The sequence below is a fragment of the Prunus avium genome, chromosome 1, assembly GCF_965620075.1.
Source record: "Prunus avium chromosome 1, drPruAviu1.hap1.1, whole genome shotgun sequence".
In the NCBI taxonomy this organism is placed as follows: Eukaryota; Viridiplantae; Streptophyta; class Magnoliopsida; order Rosales; family Rosaceae; genus Prunus; species Prunus avium.
Genome location: NC_142284.1, coordinates 58,231,460 through 58,248,614, shown reverse-complemented (window position 1 = coordinate 58,248,614; position 17,155 = coordinate 58,231,460). Strand labels below are relative to the sequence as shown.

General features: G+C 36.1%; 2 protein-coding genes across 3 annotated transcripts; one reads left to right on the top strand and one right to left on the bottom strand.

Moving 5' to 3' along the window:
- Positions 1-615: 615 nt before the first annotated feature.
- LOC110772082 (phosphoglycerate mutase-like protein 1) lies at positions 616-7,330 on the top strand. 2 transcript variants are annotated; one of them, XM_088246912.1, is made up of 11 exons: positions 821-934; positions 1,311-1,358; positions 1,456-1,517; positions 1,621-1,728; positions 2,914-2,993; positions 4,231-4,393; positions 4,976-5,050; positions 5,187-5,275; positions 6,040-6,159; positions 6,799-6,843; positions 6,922-7,330. In XM_088246912.1, the coding sequence occupies exons 3-11, from the start codon at positions 1,458-1,460 to the stop codon at positions 7,034-7,036; spliced, it is 855 nt and encodes a 284-aa protein (XP_088103038.1). In that variant the 5' UTR covers positions 821-934; positions 1,311-1,358; positions 1,456-1,457; the 3' UTR covers positions 7,037-7,330. The 2 variants fall into 2 exon arrangements, with proteins under 2 accessions (XP_021832156.2, XP_088103038.1); XM_021976464.2 differs by lacking the exon at positions 1,311-1,358 and having other exon boundaries at positions 616-934.
- Positions 7,331-10,079: 2,749 nt separating this feature from the next.
- Positions 10,080-16,873, bottom strand: LOC110772104 (oxidoreductase, zinc-binding dehydrogenase family protein). Its single transcript, XM_021976500.2, has 11 exons — positions 16,713-16,873; positions 16,396-16,611; positions 16,153-16,248; positions 15,498-15,586; positions 15,271-15,399; positions 14,632-14,752; positions 13,610-13,688; positions 13,386-13,495; positions 11,822-12,000; positions 10,872-10,968; positions 10,080-10,641 (listed from the first exon to the last, which is right to left on the bottom strand). Exons 1-11 carry the CDS (start codon positions 16,791-16,793, stop codon positions 10,348-10,350), a joined length of 1,491 nt encoding a protein of 496 aa, XP_021832192.2. The 5' UTR covers positions 16,794-16,873; the 3' UTR covers positions 10,080-10,347.
- Between the last annotated feature and the right edge of the window lie 282 nt (positions 16,874-17,155).

Sequence of the window (17,155 nt, the reverse complement as noted above, 5' to 3'; positions counted from 1 at the left end):
AATAATATGTAAAATGATGAAGATGTTGTGAGAAATTATGTAAGAATGAGGTATGTATTTATACAAAGGAATTTTTTAGAAAAATAAAAAGCTAGTTGACGTCACCTAACAGCTAGGTGACATTAGTTGGGCCCCATCCAATATTTTAGCCTGGGCTGACCAAAGGGCCGCATGTGGCCCTCATTTTAGGAATTGGCCCTTTGTATAGCTTCTCTTTTTTGGTAGTCCTTTATATAGCCCACTCTTAAAAATGGATTGGATTTTGGGGATATAGCCCTCACTCGGAGAAAAGCTTATAACTCAATCTAGACCGTTAAATGGAAGAGATCATACGGTCTTCGACTATATTGATTAGCTGGGCCAGGCATGGACCACCTATGTACTAGTACTTGTAAGTTGTAAGAGATGGAGCAAAAGCTGCAAGAGCCAAGAAGACGCAAGCAGAAGCCGATGCATCATAACAAGCCAATTATTTTATAAATAGAAAACTGCCAAAATATGGCTTGCTTCTGTCTCTGTCTCTGTCTCCATGCTCTATTCCTCTATAGGGTCCAAAAACAACGAACCCTCCTCCATCCAACTTCCAAGTTTTTGGTTTTTTTTTTTCGGGATCAGAAAAATAAAATAAGATAAATAAAATAAATCCGAGTACAATTACAACAAGACCTGGAACCAGAGACTTCAAACGCGCCATGTGCAACGGAACATTGGTCAGTCGGCCTTCACGTATCTCTAGGCAGTCACAAGTTGACACATACGTACGTTTAGCTCTCACCCAAGCCATCAACCATGACCACTTCCATCTCTGCTATATATACCCCTCCCATCTCACAAAATCCCCTCTATGTCCCCTCTCCCATTTCCAAGCTCCCAAGATTCTCACCACCGCGCTCTGCCATTCTTTGTTTCTCCTCCTCTCCTCCACCACCACCAGGTAGGGAACACCTATTTGCAGTTCTCTTCTTCATCTCTTATCTTCTGCAAATTCAATTATGCTTGGTTTTTTTCTTTTGCAAGTTTGCTTAATCTCCTTTACTTCATGCCTCTGCTCTGATCTGCCATCCATCTCTCTAATCAATCAATCAAACTGGGTTTTAAGTTTTGTATGATTTTGTTGTTGGTTATTTATTTATTGATTTATTTATTGATGATTGAGTGGTGAACACAATTGGGTATCCGTTTATTCCTCCATAAGATCCTTTACAGTCAAAAAAGGTGAAATCTTTTTAGCTGTAAAGCCAAATAATTGTATTTTATTGTGGTGTTGGGCCCTTTATTCTAGACTCCTGAACACGAATGTTAATTGTTAGGCCATATTCTTCTGAAGATGTGAAGGTCTCTTTCATCGTACTGTATTGGTATATACATTGGATATGCTCGCGTACTCTACCCTGTATAGTTTTTTTTTCTTCTTATTTATTTTTCTGTTTTTGGGGTGGGGGTTCATTGGTGCAGATATGGATGCCACTACAGGTCCAAGTCTCTACCCTCTGCACCGTTCTAAAACTCTTCACCTGGTTTGTTGCAAACTCTGGTCCTTCATTTATTTTTCCTTCTTTTTACTTAATACTGGTTGTAGAGTGCATTTGGGTATTTTTGACCATGTGATGATATATACAGGTAAGGCATGCACAAGGGATTCACAATGTGGAAGGCGAAAAGGATCATAGCGCATACATGTCTTATGATCTTTTTGATGCACATCTTACCCCTCTTGGCTGGAATCAGGTAATCACTAATGACAATGTCCAGTTGAACTTATGTTTGGTATGAGAGAATCAGAATATGTTAATTTTTTTTGGAACTTTCTACACATTCGTTTGGTATATGTCAAGCAAACGTTTTTAAGTGGATTGTACCGATATACTACTGTATTGTTTTTTATATTGTTGTGAGTTTTTTGTTGAACTGAATCAAGAATCTGGTTATGTTGTACTGGGTTTGGTTTTGTACCCAATAGGGGGCCAAACTGAACTACAAATTTAATATTTTTACTGATTAATAAATTTTTTGAGATGAAAATTGATTATTGGATGAGAAAAAATTATTGTACATTATGCAACCATGAATGAAAGTTAAGACAAGTACAAAACTTAGGTTCATATTCAGAAATCCATAATCATCTAATCAAAATTAGCGAAAATACAAAATAGCTTGGTTAGTGGATAAAGTTTTTCTGAAATTTTGACAGTATCTGAAAAGAGAAAGCCAATATTGGATAGCCATCCCATCAAAAGTAACTATTAGAGTGTACAAATTGGATTATTGAGAGCCAAAGTAGTCATGAAATTGTACTTATTATCAAACTGGATCCACTATCTTGATGCAAAGCCACCAGCATTACTTTATCATGTCATTCCGTTTATGCACTGATAGGAACCCATGCAATAGTAGGTACACGTCCTGGAAAAAATCCATTTGTCCAATTGTTGCTGGTACAATGACCATTTCAACCTGAAACCCATCATTAAAGTTCATAATAAATATGTATAATAATAAAATATGCTATTGGAAATACATTTTTTGTCAATGTGATGTTGAGATATATCAAAATGCATAGTCATTCTCACCAAAGAAAGGGTGCTGCAAGAAAAAAGGGCGCTTATGTGTTTCTTGTGCAACTTAGTCCTATGTGGAGTTTACTGATCTTAAGTTACCTGATTGTTTTAATCCGGTTGCTTAAGAGCCTGGAGTTCTGCAAAACACTGAATTCAGACTGTTTAGTTTAATGGTGTACCAAACATGGCATCAAAGAACTTTCTTCGTTTTTCACTGTAAGAACAATTTTACAAGGAGGATTTGCATTAGATTTCTCTCTCCTTTAATTTCCTTATGTTGGGTGCTGTATGTCCTTTTTATTTTTTCCCAATAAATCAACAAATTCCATAAAGTGATTTTGTGCCCTAATAACAGGTTGATAATCTGCACAAGCATGTTCAAGCATGTGGACTTTCTAAGAGAGTTGAGTTAGTCATCACATCTCCTTTGTTAAGGTATCTCCTTCTCAGATACCATTTTTTTTCTCAGTTTCTATGATCAACTGCTGCATGGATCCTAATCATGACTCTGAAATTGTGTATTTCTCGGTGAATCATTTCCCCTTTATTTTGTTTTGTTTAGGTTTTTTCTTTTTTATTGTGAACTTGGATGATGCTTGGTATTTAGGATAGATGTTTCGAGATAAAATATATGCACTGATTATCTCATACACAAACTCAGACAAACCCATTAGTTTTGTGAAATATGTAACCGATAGCAATATATGACATATTTTATGAGAACTAGGGGACATTATGCATTAGTCTAATTTAAGAGGGAACAAGCTACGCACCTTTATTCCTTTACTACTTGATTCTAAATGTCATTTTTGCTTCTACCTTAGATTCATAAAGGATTACTTCCTTTTCAGTTGATTGGAGGGCTGCTCCTTTAATATGCCAATAAGAGTTTTTAATTTGTACTTGACAGTTATACGTTTTCCTTTATAATTTTTTTTTAAAATTTTAAATGTGGGGTTCCTTTTATTTTTATTTATTTTTGTGGGGAGGGGGTACGGGAAGGGGTGATAGGGTGGGGAGTGATTTGTCAAGGTGGTATTTAGTTTTGTTATGAACATTTGAAATCAGATATACCTTAAGATGATGAGGTGCTGATGAAATAATTCAGAAACTTGAGGAGGTGAAGAACATGCATCCAAAGGAAACATATAAACAGTTAATTCTATCATATATGTCAGGTTTAACAATCTAGAATTGTGAATGGGGACTTCTATAATAACTCCAGATGGGTAGGATGTGAGATCTGCTTCACTGCATACAGACTCAAGTCGATGCTATCCTTAATACAACTTTTCTTATGTAGGTGATTTGCATATGCCTGAATTTTTGTGGCTGCTGAATATATGGTCCTGATTTTAGTTGTATCTCTTTTCAAAAAGTGATAATTGCTAAGATAACTAGTCCCTTTCTAGAGAAATTAAATTTATTTGGTTCATGTAATAGAGTAAACTTTTATTTTTGCTTTAGGAGTTATTATTTTAGTTATGTACATGAATAAGTGGATGAATGATTGCTTGGGTCTATGTTCCTTGAAAACATTTTCTGTTTTACAAGGCACTTTTATTTCTTGGAGACTGCACATTACATACCAGACAAAAAAGAGTGGATGTTTCACTTGGTGGAAGTTGAAAAAAGAAAAAGCAACCTGTTTTGACCAATGATTGTCATGTAGGACCATGCAAACAGCAGTGGGTGTCTTCGGGGGTGGAGCATACTCAGACGGGATAGATGTACCTCCTCTAATGGTTGCAAATGCAGGGAACAGTAACCATCCTGCAATTTCAAGTCTAAACTGCCCACCATTTATAGCAGTTGAGCTTTGCCGTGAACATTTGGTACGTCATGTTCAAAGTTAAAACTAGTAACAGCTATGTAAATTTTGTGTAGAAGGTACACAAAAGCACACAGAGAGATAGAGCCTGGTTTGGGTATTGTTTCTCCCTCTGTGCGAAAAACAAGGCTAAGGGGAAGGAAAATTGATAATCCTGATTTCAGTAGTTATTTTTTCTTTGCAAATGGTTTAATTTTTAACTGGGTGAAGGTCAAATATATTGGTTGCTTTCAATCTATACCATGCCATTAAGGCCTCACCAACACGTGCATATAGTTTTCCTTTAGTAGTAAGTTATACAACAAAATCCTTTTTGGTGTTATCTACATGTAGTCTATTTTATTTGGACCAGTCATACGCTTGTCCTTCCTACTTTTAGATTTTATACAATTTTGATACCCAGATCAACCCTGCTATGTGTCTAAAACCTCAGAGAAGGCCTCCCTTTTGCTCCTAAAATTACAAACCTCTTCTGAGTGTTTATTTTGAACATATTTTATTTATCTAGTTTCACATTAATCATTGAGTAAGAGGGGTTTTAACTGGACGTTGCACTCAAATGTGTGTATTTTCTCTTGTTCTGCAGGGGGTTCATCCATGTGACAAGAGAAGAAGTGTTAGCGAGTACCGGCCTCTTTTTCCTGCAATTGATTTTTCACTGGCAAGTGATTTATTGTAACTTTTAAAAGTGGAGAAAAGCTATACCCGCCATTTTTCTTGTCGCTATTGTTTTTGGTTGCTTGTCAAATCTTCAACTTAGATTGATTGGAATATATTCTTGTTTATCATTTGGTTAGATAGAGAATGAGGATGACATTCTGTGGACGCCTGACATTAGAGAGAAGAATGAAGAAGTGGCATCTAGGGGACTGAAGTTTTTGAACTGGTGATTACCCTAATTCATTTCACTAAATTTCTGGTAACTGCATTCTTTATTATTCACGATCAGTATAAGAATCTTTGAGGAAAAGAAAAGGTGAAAAGAAGGCTATGTCACAGAGCACACTAGAATGATTTATAAACTTAACTCAAAATTGGGGTGAACAACATGAACTCTTTTGTCCAAAGCCATAATATCTATATATTAGTATTACAGCATAATCTCTTCATGTCGTTTATGCTTTGGGTATGCCACATGGATTTTGAGGAGCTGCTAGCATGCTGTAACTGTTGTTTTCTTACAAGTTCAGTTATAAGTATTATGATATTCTCATCACGCTGTTTTTTCACCTGAAGCACCTTGATTTGTTACACAAATTTATTTATAGTTGTTGGGAAATGTCCATTAGTTCATGTCTGCAGATGTTGATCCAAGTATCATTGCAACAAATTGTCTTAGCATGCCCCGCTTACTGTGGTTTCCCCTTGTAGATGAAATCATTTGGTTCAATCTTGCATAGCTTCTGCACATATAGCATACATTTTTTTCATTATCATTTTCAGGGTTGACCACTTTCTGAAATTAAAAAGGGGGATGATGGAATTGTTTAGTTTTACAATGAATCTAATAGATCATACTATTTTGTGACCTTACATGTCAATGATTTGAATTATAGATTTCAGCCATCGACTCTTTTGACATTGGTTCTTGTATTGGCAATATGGAAAGGTGTTCACTGATTTTTCTTTTCCCACTTTCAATTTGTCCAGGTTGTGGACACGTAAAGAGAAGGAGATTGCAATTGTTACCCACAGTGGATTCTTGTATCATACCTTGAGTGCTTTTGGAAATGATTGCCATCCATCGATAAAGAGTGAAATATGCACACAGTAAGTGTTATGGTGGCTCTTTTATCCCTACTTTTAAGTCAACAGCATGAAATCTTTTATGATAATAATACACTACGAGGATAAATAACTGAGCTGCTTTTTGCTGCATTTTCAAGCTCTGTTCTTGATTACATTCTGTATGGTGTCTGTATGTGTGAGAATTATTCAGAATGTTCTTGTACATTCTGAATATTCATGTTTGTTAATTCAATGATATTTACTTCAATCTATCAATAAACACAATAATATTTGCTTCAATGTGTTTTGCGTTTTTTTTAATATTTGTTATTTAGAAATAGCCACTCTATTCTTTTGTTTGATGCTTCATAGGTGGAACTGTATCCTTATTTTCCTTTAGATGTAACTATTCCCTGCATATTGTGATGTCTAGATCTGGTGGTGCTCCGTATCTGGTCATAACTACTATTTTTGCTAACTAAACAGTTGCACACTTGCCCATCAGGCTACTAGTTCTGTTACATTGTTCTGCGCTGGAAATGTTTATAATCATATTAGTGTAAACGCGTTCCTCATGTTTAGGATCGTTAGTTTTTACATGGAGGAGGATGAGTCCTTTTCTTTTCTCTTTGTGTTTTTTGGATGAATACTAAGCTTAAGAGTGGAATTCTGTTTATGCAGCTTTGCCAATTGTGAGCTTCGCTCGGTGGTAATTGTTGATAGGAGGTGAGCTTGTAGTAAACAAAAACTTGAGAACATATATTAGCTTATGCAGAATTTTAATCTTTTGTCTCCTCTATGCAGTTTGATGGGGTCTGATTCTTCGACAACTAATTATCCTGGAAAAATTCCTCAGGGGCCTGACCTTCCTAGTGACATTGCAGATGAGAAGCAATCAGAGAAGGGTGCTTCCAAGTAAATATAGCCCATGATGATGGACATTCTCACACACTTAATATGAATATTCTGAAGCCTTGATTTTTCAGGGGCTGGTGGAGATTCATGTTTTTCTTGGTTATTTTTATAGGGGAGACAGAAATTTAGTTCTTTTAAGGTTGCTTGGCTCTGTTAGGCAATTTGAAGATTCTTGTTTTTGGAGCCTTACAGATACATTGGGTTAACCTGAATATCATTGATGGTTTTAGAAGTTCCATGTATTTTTTTTAAAGATAAACATCTTTTATTAGTACCATCTCCAACACTTTATGACTTCTCTCCCCTTTTCCTTCTCTTATTGTTTGGGCTTCAGTATGAAATGTCTTCTTCTACATCTGACGGATAATCTGGGTTTTGTTAGACTTTGATCAACTTATACATTTATAAGGTTTTTGTCGGCACAGATCTATGTCGGAGATTTAGACCTCTCCTGGCGAAATTTCTCTCTACCGAAGAAATGTCGTTGGGAGAGGTTTTTAAAAAATAAATATGAACTTTGTATCTTTAGGTCAATAATCTTTTTTAAACTTTAATTTCTAGTAATTAAGTAGTATCTTTAAAAAATATTTACAGGGTCTAGCCGCGCGGTTATAATTTAAAATATTCTATTTTTGGGGTATCGTCGCGCGGCTGTACTATAAACTAATTCAATTTATAATTCGATTTATAATATAGGCGACCGGCTATACTGTCAAAATATTATATTTAAATAGTACAGCCGTGCGGCTATAATTTTAAAATACACTATTATACGGTGTAGCCGAGCGGCTATATTATAAACCAATTCTATTTATGAAGTGTAGCCGCGCGGCTATAAGATACACTGATTCTATTTATAGAATACAGCCGGTCGGCTGTACTGTTAAAATATTCCATTTAAATAGTATAGCCGTGTGGCTATACAGTTAAAATATTCTAATTTATACCTGAATCTATGAAAATGTAAATACATAAAAACCGAAATTAAAAAAGAAATCAATGAACATTAGAAATGGTGATGCGGTGGCTATGGCGATGCTGAAAATGTATAAAACTTAAATAAATATGTGAATGTGGCAATTAATCATTCAACTGGTGGGCACAAATAAAAACAAAATGGTTTAAAGAAAGACAAAACTTTTATGTCAAAAAAAAAAAAAAAAAAAAACTTAAAAGCCGCGTGAACGCGCTTGCAGTTGGGATCTCCAAGGGTCGGAAAATCTTGTGTTGTTAGTTTAGTTGCTTGGGGCCAAAGCTACTAAAATTCTAATCTCAAAATTTGAATCACACACAGATACGACGAAGTGAAGTGAGCGAGTGCCATTTGACAGTTGGGTTTAAACACCGCCTTATATATTTCTCTCCGATCACAATTTGGAAACTTATTCGCTCTCTCTCTCTCTCTCTCTCTCTCTCTCTCTCTCTCTGTGAATGTGAAAGTGAAAACCCAGTTGAGTTGAGTTCACTCACTGAGGAAAGAAAATCTGTGAAACCCTAATCCCATTCTCTCATTCTGAGTAGGGGTTTATTTCTGTGAATTTGAAGCGTTCTGTTTTTGCTCTGTTCTTATTTTTTGGGTGAAAGTTCTTTTTGTTCTTTTAGGATCTGGGAATGAAAGGAAATATGAAGGGTGATTTTCATTATGGGTCGATTTCAAATTCTTCGAATCTTCTGTAATACGTTGAGAAGACCATGGCCATGGCCGTGAGAAGCTGCTGCGGCAACCCACTTCATGGGTCTAGAATTGGATTTGATGGGTGGTTGGTTCCTGAGAGGGACATGGTCAGGAAGATAAACAAAAGGGCTTCATCATCATTATCTTCTTCTTCTTCTTCCTTGGATATGTTGGCTGAAGTTGCAACCCAACAATTGATGGAGTTGGAGGGTGGGAATGGACTCACAACCAAGTGGGTTTTTGACGAAAAAACTGTTATTGCAGAATTCATCAGTTTCTGTGCTAAAAAGAAAATGTCAGAGTTGAGAACATTCCCCTTCAGTGACATTAACATACCCAAGAAGAAGAGGTCAAGTATGAGGACTCAAAGAAGATTTTTGCCACATGCTTCTCATGATTCTGTCAAAAGTGTAAGTTGTATGAATATGAAAAGGAAGAGGCTTTCTTCTCATTCTGGGAGTGATCATCAAGACTACAACAATGAAGCATTAGTGCAAAAGAAACAAAAGCTGGTTCATGTGCAAAGTAGTGCAAATTTGAAGTTACCATCATCACCGAAACCAAAGATGCCTCAAGACATGAAAAACATGATTAGTCGCAGTGGTGGTGGAGACCTCAAATTGGTAATCGAGAAGGAACTTTTTGATACTGATGTGGCTGACAATAACCAATAGTTTTCCATACCGATGAAGCAGGTTAGAGAGGATTTTCTTAGCGAAAAGGATCAGACTGAGTTGAAGCTACGTTCTGGTCACAATGAGATAGTGCAGCTCTGGTCAATGAGTCATAAATCCCAACTTCGCTTTGCGCTTGTTAAGGTTAGCACGACAAAACTAAAGTTCAGCAATGTGAACATGGTGCAAGCACCTGTAGCAGTAGCCAAAGTGGACAAACGGGCTCCTCCATTTCTTGTATTAGCCAAGAGTGTTGGTACATACATATAATGAGTAGGGTCTTTTATTTTCAACAGATTCTTTTGGTTTCTTGCCTATGAAACCAATTCTTTGATTCGTTACACTGCAAATCCCTTTCTTTAATTCAATTGTCTTGTTATTTATGCAAGATTGGCTGTACTGTTGTAATCTCTTCAATGGAATGATTAGAATCTTGACATAATTTTAGATGTGGAAGTTACAGCCAAGGCAGCAACTTTCTTTTTTATTCTTTTAGATAGTTGTCATTTCAGGGGCTGGTTGAGAATAGTCTTTTTAGGCAATTAAGATTCATCTTTTTGGAGTCCTATAAATGCGAAGCCAGTGAAAATAGCTATGAAGAAGCATTTTAAAGATGCTAAATATCACAACTTTCATTAACACGTATCTCAATCACTTTGTCTCTTCCCCTTTTATATCTTCTCTTATTGTTTGGGATGAAAAAAGAAAAATGTTACGGACTCAGCCCGTTATCATATTAATGTTCATCCTCAATGTAACTTTTAAGGCATTCAAGTTTGGATATATCCATATCAAAAATGTAAAAATGCATACTGTACACATTTGTGAAACTATAACCTCATTACAACTAATTCAACTGCATATTTTTTGCCCAAAACGGAGAGGGGAAAATCCAGAAAACAGTTAATTGATTTTATAGGACCACAAAATGTTTACCCAGATTGGACAACCGAGGCTTCATTTGAACTATGATCTCCTGACAAATATGAGAACGCATCCTACAATGATAGAGAGGAGAAGGAATAAAACAGCAGCCATGATGTTGACATTAGACTCTATAGATTTTCGGATACTTTCTCCCCTCAACGTGTCGAGTCCACTCTTCTCCAAACAGGACCTAGATGCCGAGGAAAAAGGCACCGCCACATCCCAAAAAGATTTGGCGACTGTAGATGGGGCTTCTATTTCAGGTTCCAAGATTGCTGAGTCATCTGTTGGAGCTTCCATAGACAACAACTCGACACATCGATCTTTTAGAACCTAAGGGAGGATGGAAAGCACAAGGTCAGAGCAAGTAAGACATTGAACTGAAAAGAGATTAACTGAAAAGCTCATGTTGCTCAAAATCTTGTCCAATACAGAGCTATTCAGAACTACAAACAAAAAGGGTGCAACACCCTTGCATTTTCCAATTTTCTGTTTGTAGGTGTTCTTCTTTTTTTCCTTTTATTAGAAGTAGAAACCTCAGTTATCAAGTAATAAGTACAAACCTCAAATGTCTCAGATGGTTGTAGGTAGTCACACACAAATGTACCCGCCAACCAAGGAACAAAGACTCTTCGGGGAAGTGAAAGACTGCATGTTTCTCTGTTTTAAAATGCAAACATATGTGGTCAGTGTGCCAACTTATGTTTAGCAATGTGACATAAAAAATCACCGATGTTTAACAGAATTTTGGCCATAAATCTTGATTCAGATTTCACCCTTCTGCTTGATGAAAAGAAATATAAACCCACTAACAATATAGAATAAGCTGATGGTGCAAGAAACAATGAGTAGTAGCTTGCAGGGAATATTAATATATAATCTTGAAAGATAGTATTCCTTAATTTATACAATTTTATCTCCAACAGGAGATTCATAAAATTTTGCAGTAAAGGTGGCAGATTTCCAGACAAAGATTTAGTTGGTAGCCTAAAGGGCCTCACAGAAAACTTTAAGTAGCTACCAGTGAAACTACCCACATAATGAAAAGGGAGGGGGAAAAGAGGGGAGAGAAAGAGGGGAAATGGGAAAGGGGGTGGTCAGCATATCTCCTGTAGTACAGGTTACTAGTATCGTGATATCAATCAGTCATCATGCTGCAGCTGATGAAATGAAACACATTGTGCAACACCATAATATTTACAGAATCATTCCGATATACCAAAAAGTTGGTGAAGTTAATGACCAAATTGCTTTAGTTATTCACTCAAAGAAAATATATTCAACCAAATTGCTGAAATGTAATCAAATTTGAGACATGCTTATCTAAACCACCAAATTTGAAACGTGCTTATCTAAACCACCATACAACATGCCTTTAAAACATGGATTATAACAAAAGGACTATGGAAACGCAGAGATCGGCACATAATCAATCATCATTCATCATATTCATAGCGAACCTCTAGTTTTATCAAAACATTAGAAAAATAGTAACATAGCAGGCATAATAGACCTGAACGATTGAAGAACAACTTGAAAAACAGGTGTTCCACTGGATATCCCATCTCTTGCTTCCTGGCTACCAGTATCATCTCTCGCTTGCTGGCCACCGGTTTCAGTTGGACCTGTCTCTCCATCTGCTTCATCACAGATGATATCTAGTCTACTCTGCAGACTCATGATAATGTCATCCTACAAACATAAAATCAATTCATGATTTTACAGAATATGAGCACACTAAGGAATTAAGATAGTAAACACAATCGCATGAAAATATCTAAAAACAAGGCCATTGTGCCGATAATTAGCACGCAACACCATTTAGTAGTCATATAAATATTCTAGACAATACCAGAAGTCTTAGTGACCAGCTTCCCCACGTGAAACGTTCCATCCAAGATAACACAACTTTGAGATCATAGGTTAAACAATTTTTCATCATATAATAGAAAAAAGTTACTTAAATAGATGCTGAGATTTCCAGAATATGCACAAGATCCAGCCAATTGTTTTAAATTGACAGATCTAGCTATTGCGTTCAGGTACATTGGAATTCAAATCTAGTACATTACAGCTTCTCTCAATGTGTCCAGGCCCAGTGGTATCATCCAAGTTTATTGGAACTCTGGAACCAATATGCATTATAGATTTCGGTACCCAACCCTACTTAGGAAATCCTTGCAATAAAGTTATGGATTGATGATGAAATTGGCAAGTTCCCACTCGGACATTTGACCCAAACTACTTATTTACCAGAATTAAGTTAAATATAAATAAGAAATTAATTTTTTAATTTTTTAATATAAAAGAGCATTAAGGGTTGGCTCAAGCGTTCAAAACATCTTATGACATCAAATGAACAAGATTTTTTTCTTTTGTAAAGACATCTCAATATGAATAAGTTTAATTAGGTTTAATCTACCCACGAGCTAATCTAAGATGTTATATAAAGACTTTTATATATTCCATCCTGATGCAGGAGCATCTACAAGGCTCTCCAAGAGTACTTGGGCCCATTAGCCAATTGGGCCAGGATTCTAGTTCCTTCAAATGATTAGTTACTTCTTTTGTTTTCCTATTCTTACTAGGATTTGGTTTTAAATTTCCTTTTTCAATTAGGTTTTCTTAATAAACTAGGAAATGCTAGGCTGGTGTGCTCTAGTATAAATAGGCGATTAAGAGACTCTTGTATTCAGTTTTGTTTACGAATATAATTTCAGACTTTAGTCTGTAAAGTTTTTTTTTGGGATTTTTGCCCTAGAACTCATTTATCTTCGTTCCAACTTTTATCCTAGTGCTTTATCCTACTATTCTCTGTATTTTGGAATGTTTAGGTCGCTGGACAGCAGCTTATAGCCGCTGCCCTGCATCACATCCAACCAATATCACAAACTTTGATATTCAATTCTTATCTGAATCTTACTTCTAAACAAGCATGCACACCCAATGACGCCCAATGACAATGAAGTACAGTCAACTAGTGATAAATGTGAATTCAAATAGCCTTTAGAAACTAAACTAATAATTAGTTTTCGGTCTAAGATACGGAGGATTAAAAGTGATTATCTATTGTATACCTTTATATCAGCAACAGCTTGTGAAATTGGTTCTTTAGGATTTATAAAGGCAAAGGAACACACAGAACCACTCAAAGCAAGAACACCAACGGCTTCTTTTTGGCTGCAGGCTTTACACAATAGATGAATGTTAGAATATAAACTCAATATGGAAGAAGCAATTCAAGAAAAGAAAAGAACAAATGAACAAAATATTCCCAAAATTAAATGATGCATAAACACACCTTCAGTATCTTTCATAAATGGTAAAAGCAGTTCAACTTCATGCAGACCATCTGATGTGCAAAGATCATTATTAAAAACCTAAAGTTGTATTCAAGACAGAGAAAACCATATGAGAACTTGAGGTTAAAAGAGTCAACCTAAAAACCATGCTTATTGATTGTGGAAAATAAAGGGGAAAAACAAAATTAAACATTTGGTTTAAAAGTTGGATCTATGGCTTAAAGTACACCATTACACCTGACAAAGATCAAGGCTTTTAGGTAAATATTTTCTTACAGCTAGCAAATGGTTACATTTCCTCATATTTATATGTCTTCACAAAGGTAAGCAGTAAAATTGATACCCAAAAAAAAACCCTTTGAAAACAATAATGTGGGTTACAACTATCAGCTATCAAAGTTTCAATGAACACAAAATCTTGCGAACAAGTAACTGATTGCATATGACTCAACAGCATGACTGTCAACATAACTGCACTATCACGCATCAGAAATTTTTTTATCCACAAAGTGGTAAAAGGTTTACTTATGAGTAAGTTAATCTGTTGATAGATGTAAATAGTGATTATAACCTGGCTTAAAAAAATAATTTAGAGATGCACAAACCAAACAATCCTTGTCATATGACGGGCTGTATCAACTTTCTACACCTAAAATTACTTAATATGCAACACTTACAGTGTTCAGATATTATAAGTAACTTTCTACAGCACACTCCTGATATCAGCTACATAGAATTAGTATACTTCTATCAACTTGCAAAGAAGACATCCAAGTTGAAAAGAACAAGTTGCATATGCAACGGAGACTCAAAAAACTATTTTGGACTTTAAGAGAAATGTTTAGCCATTGTAGCGCCAGAGACATCAACATATCATATAACAAACTCAAGGTCATCCAGAACACTAACAAGACTCGAGGTCATCCGGAGCATTAACAGGCATGAGCAGGTACGACACTTTTGCATATTCGTAAAAGGTGTACAGTAATTTTAAAAACCAACAACTCAATGAGCTACTTACCAAATTTCCATCATACATAGCTTTTGCACTTTTAAGATCTTTTGCATGAACTGAAATTCCCTGACGAAGAGCTTCACTAAAAGTTTGAACATTTGATAAATTCTTGTGAAATATGGGCAATCTGGGAAAGAATAACTACCATGAGACAACCTAAATACCATTATGCGCTAGTACTGGAATAAAGTATACTATAATTAAATTGGATATGACCTTCAGTACTACGAGAGCATAATATTCTATTAAGTGGCCCAGGTAGAACCTCAAAATAAGCCAAAAAAAATAAAAGTGCAGCAGACAGGCAGAAAGAAACGGGGATCAACTTCAGTGTTGTCTTTGGACGTGACATAATAAGGGATAAGAGATAAACTAAAATAATGAATAACATATGAAGCTTAGTTTATAAGGTTCAAGAGGGCTCCAGTATCATCATTGTTAGATATTGATATACTTGATAGTTGAATCATCAGATCATTGTTTGCTTTCGTTTGGACTGAGATAATTGTTTACTTTAACTTCAATTCAAACAGAATGATGGTCCTAAATTGTAGTGCATGTAAAAGTCACATTAAATTATATTTGAAAAGTTTTAAGATATCAATTTCCCTTTTTTTTTCTCTTAATACGAAAAGCAGACAGTACCTGATATCAAAATTGTACATGCACCTAAATCTTTGAAGGGAATTTAGGACCCTTCCCATTTTAAAATCACAAGGCCTTAGGCTGCTTGATGTAATGTTTGAAGCAACTGCACAATTTCGACATGTCCACCTACAGAAATAGCCTCTTTAGTCAAATACCCTTTGACAATAACTAAGAGAGCATAATTGGGACAATAAACAATTATCGAATTCAGGTAGGGAAGTTACCTCCTTGGACTATAACAGATGTGAATAAGCAGTCTCTCATCCCAATCACTCTCTGAGAGGGGCGCTGCTTTGGCAACTCCCATTACAGTCTGCAAAGGGCCTTTTCCATTAATATGTATTAAAAGTCCTTTTTTCCCAGTATATGCATAGGATAACTTTAAAGTTTAAAATGAATATAACCAGTCCCGTATTTATCATACCTGACCCATTCTTTGCAAGTAAAGTGTCATTACAGAGAACCTGACAAGGTTCTCCTTGGTCAATGCAAATTAACAAGGCCATGAGGGCTATATTATATTAGGTTTTTTAAAGTGAAAAGGGCACATCAACTAAAGCCAATGGTCGTATTAGACCTAATTTCATGAAATTCAGCTTTACTTGATAGGCCTTATAGAATGTATCAAAATCTAACAGTCAAAAGTTAAAAATGGATATCCTGCATTCACCAATCTATCTCTTATTTTTCCTTCCTAGATATTTTCTCTGTCACTAAGTGGAGCACTGCCCGTTTAAAGCCATCCATCCTTCTCGACACAAGCAAGCTCGTAAAGCCACAGTCCCAAAATAGCATGATATACAGCAATCAAAATCACACTCTGCTAAAAAACATAGATATAACAAACAAGATTAATCCAATTCAGGGCCAAAAGAATACCTGGCAAAGCGTAATGTTGGAATTCTTAAATGCACTTTCACTTGCCCAGATGTAAATGCCAACCACCTTCATGCCACCCACTAACATTCTAGACACCTAAAATACCATAAAATGCATACACAAGCACAATGAACAAGACCCAGAAACCATATCAAAATTAGATTTTATAGATACAAACAATATAAAGTAGGAATATACAAATATAACTACGCATATACAGGAACATTTTTATATGTAATTGACCTGGCGAGCATGTTCTGCGACCCAATCCTTGTCAATGGAGAGAGAGGAGGAATCGGAGGACTGAGATTTGGGCTTGGGTCCCTTTCTCTTGTCGTCCTTGGTGGGCTCGACAAGGGAACAAGCAGGCGCTCCGGCGTCGTTTGGTGGGGTTGGGACGATATCGAAGACGAAGCCTCGATCTAGAGAAGAGCTGAGCTTGCCTATGAGGAGACCCATCTGAATTTGCATAGCAAACAAAAACCGTAAAACTCAGAATCAGCCATGTTTCTCTCTTTGTGAGTGAGAGAGAGAGAGAGAGAGAGAGAGAGAGAAAGAACCTGGGCAGGCGTAGAGGATTGCTCGAGGCGATCCTCAGCTAATTTGAGCTGGGTTTCTTCTCCGACCACTGCTTTCACCATTGCTGTACGGACTCTATGTTTTTCTTTTTCTGGTTCGATCGATGAGTGAGTAGAAGTCGCTTCTGAGTTTAACTGACGAAATCGTCCATGGGCCAGGCCGGGCCTGGAAGACCCGCCCATCAGAACATGGTCCTGAGTCGGCCCATCTAAGAAAGAAACATGTAATTATTAAAGATTTTCTTGGGTTAAATCTTCCCTACTTAAATTTAGTACCAAGGCTAAATTGATTGAAAAAAATAATTGAGGATGTTGAATTCGACAAATGTGACAGATCATGTGGTATTCGGAAGTTTAGCCCTTCTAAAATGGCTAAAAGCGTCTTTTGAAAATAAATAAATACTTCTGAAAATGTTTGGCAAAAA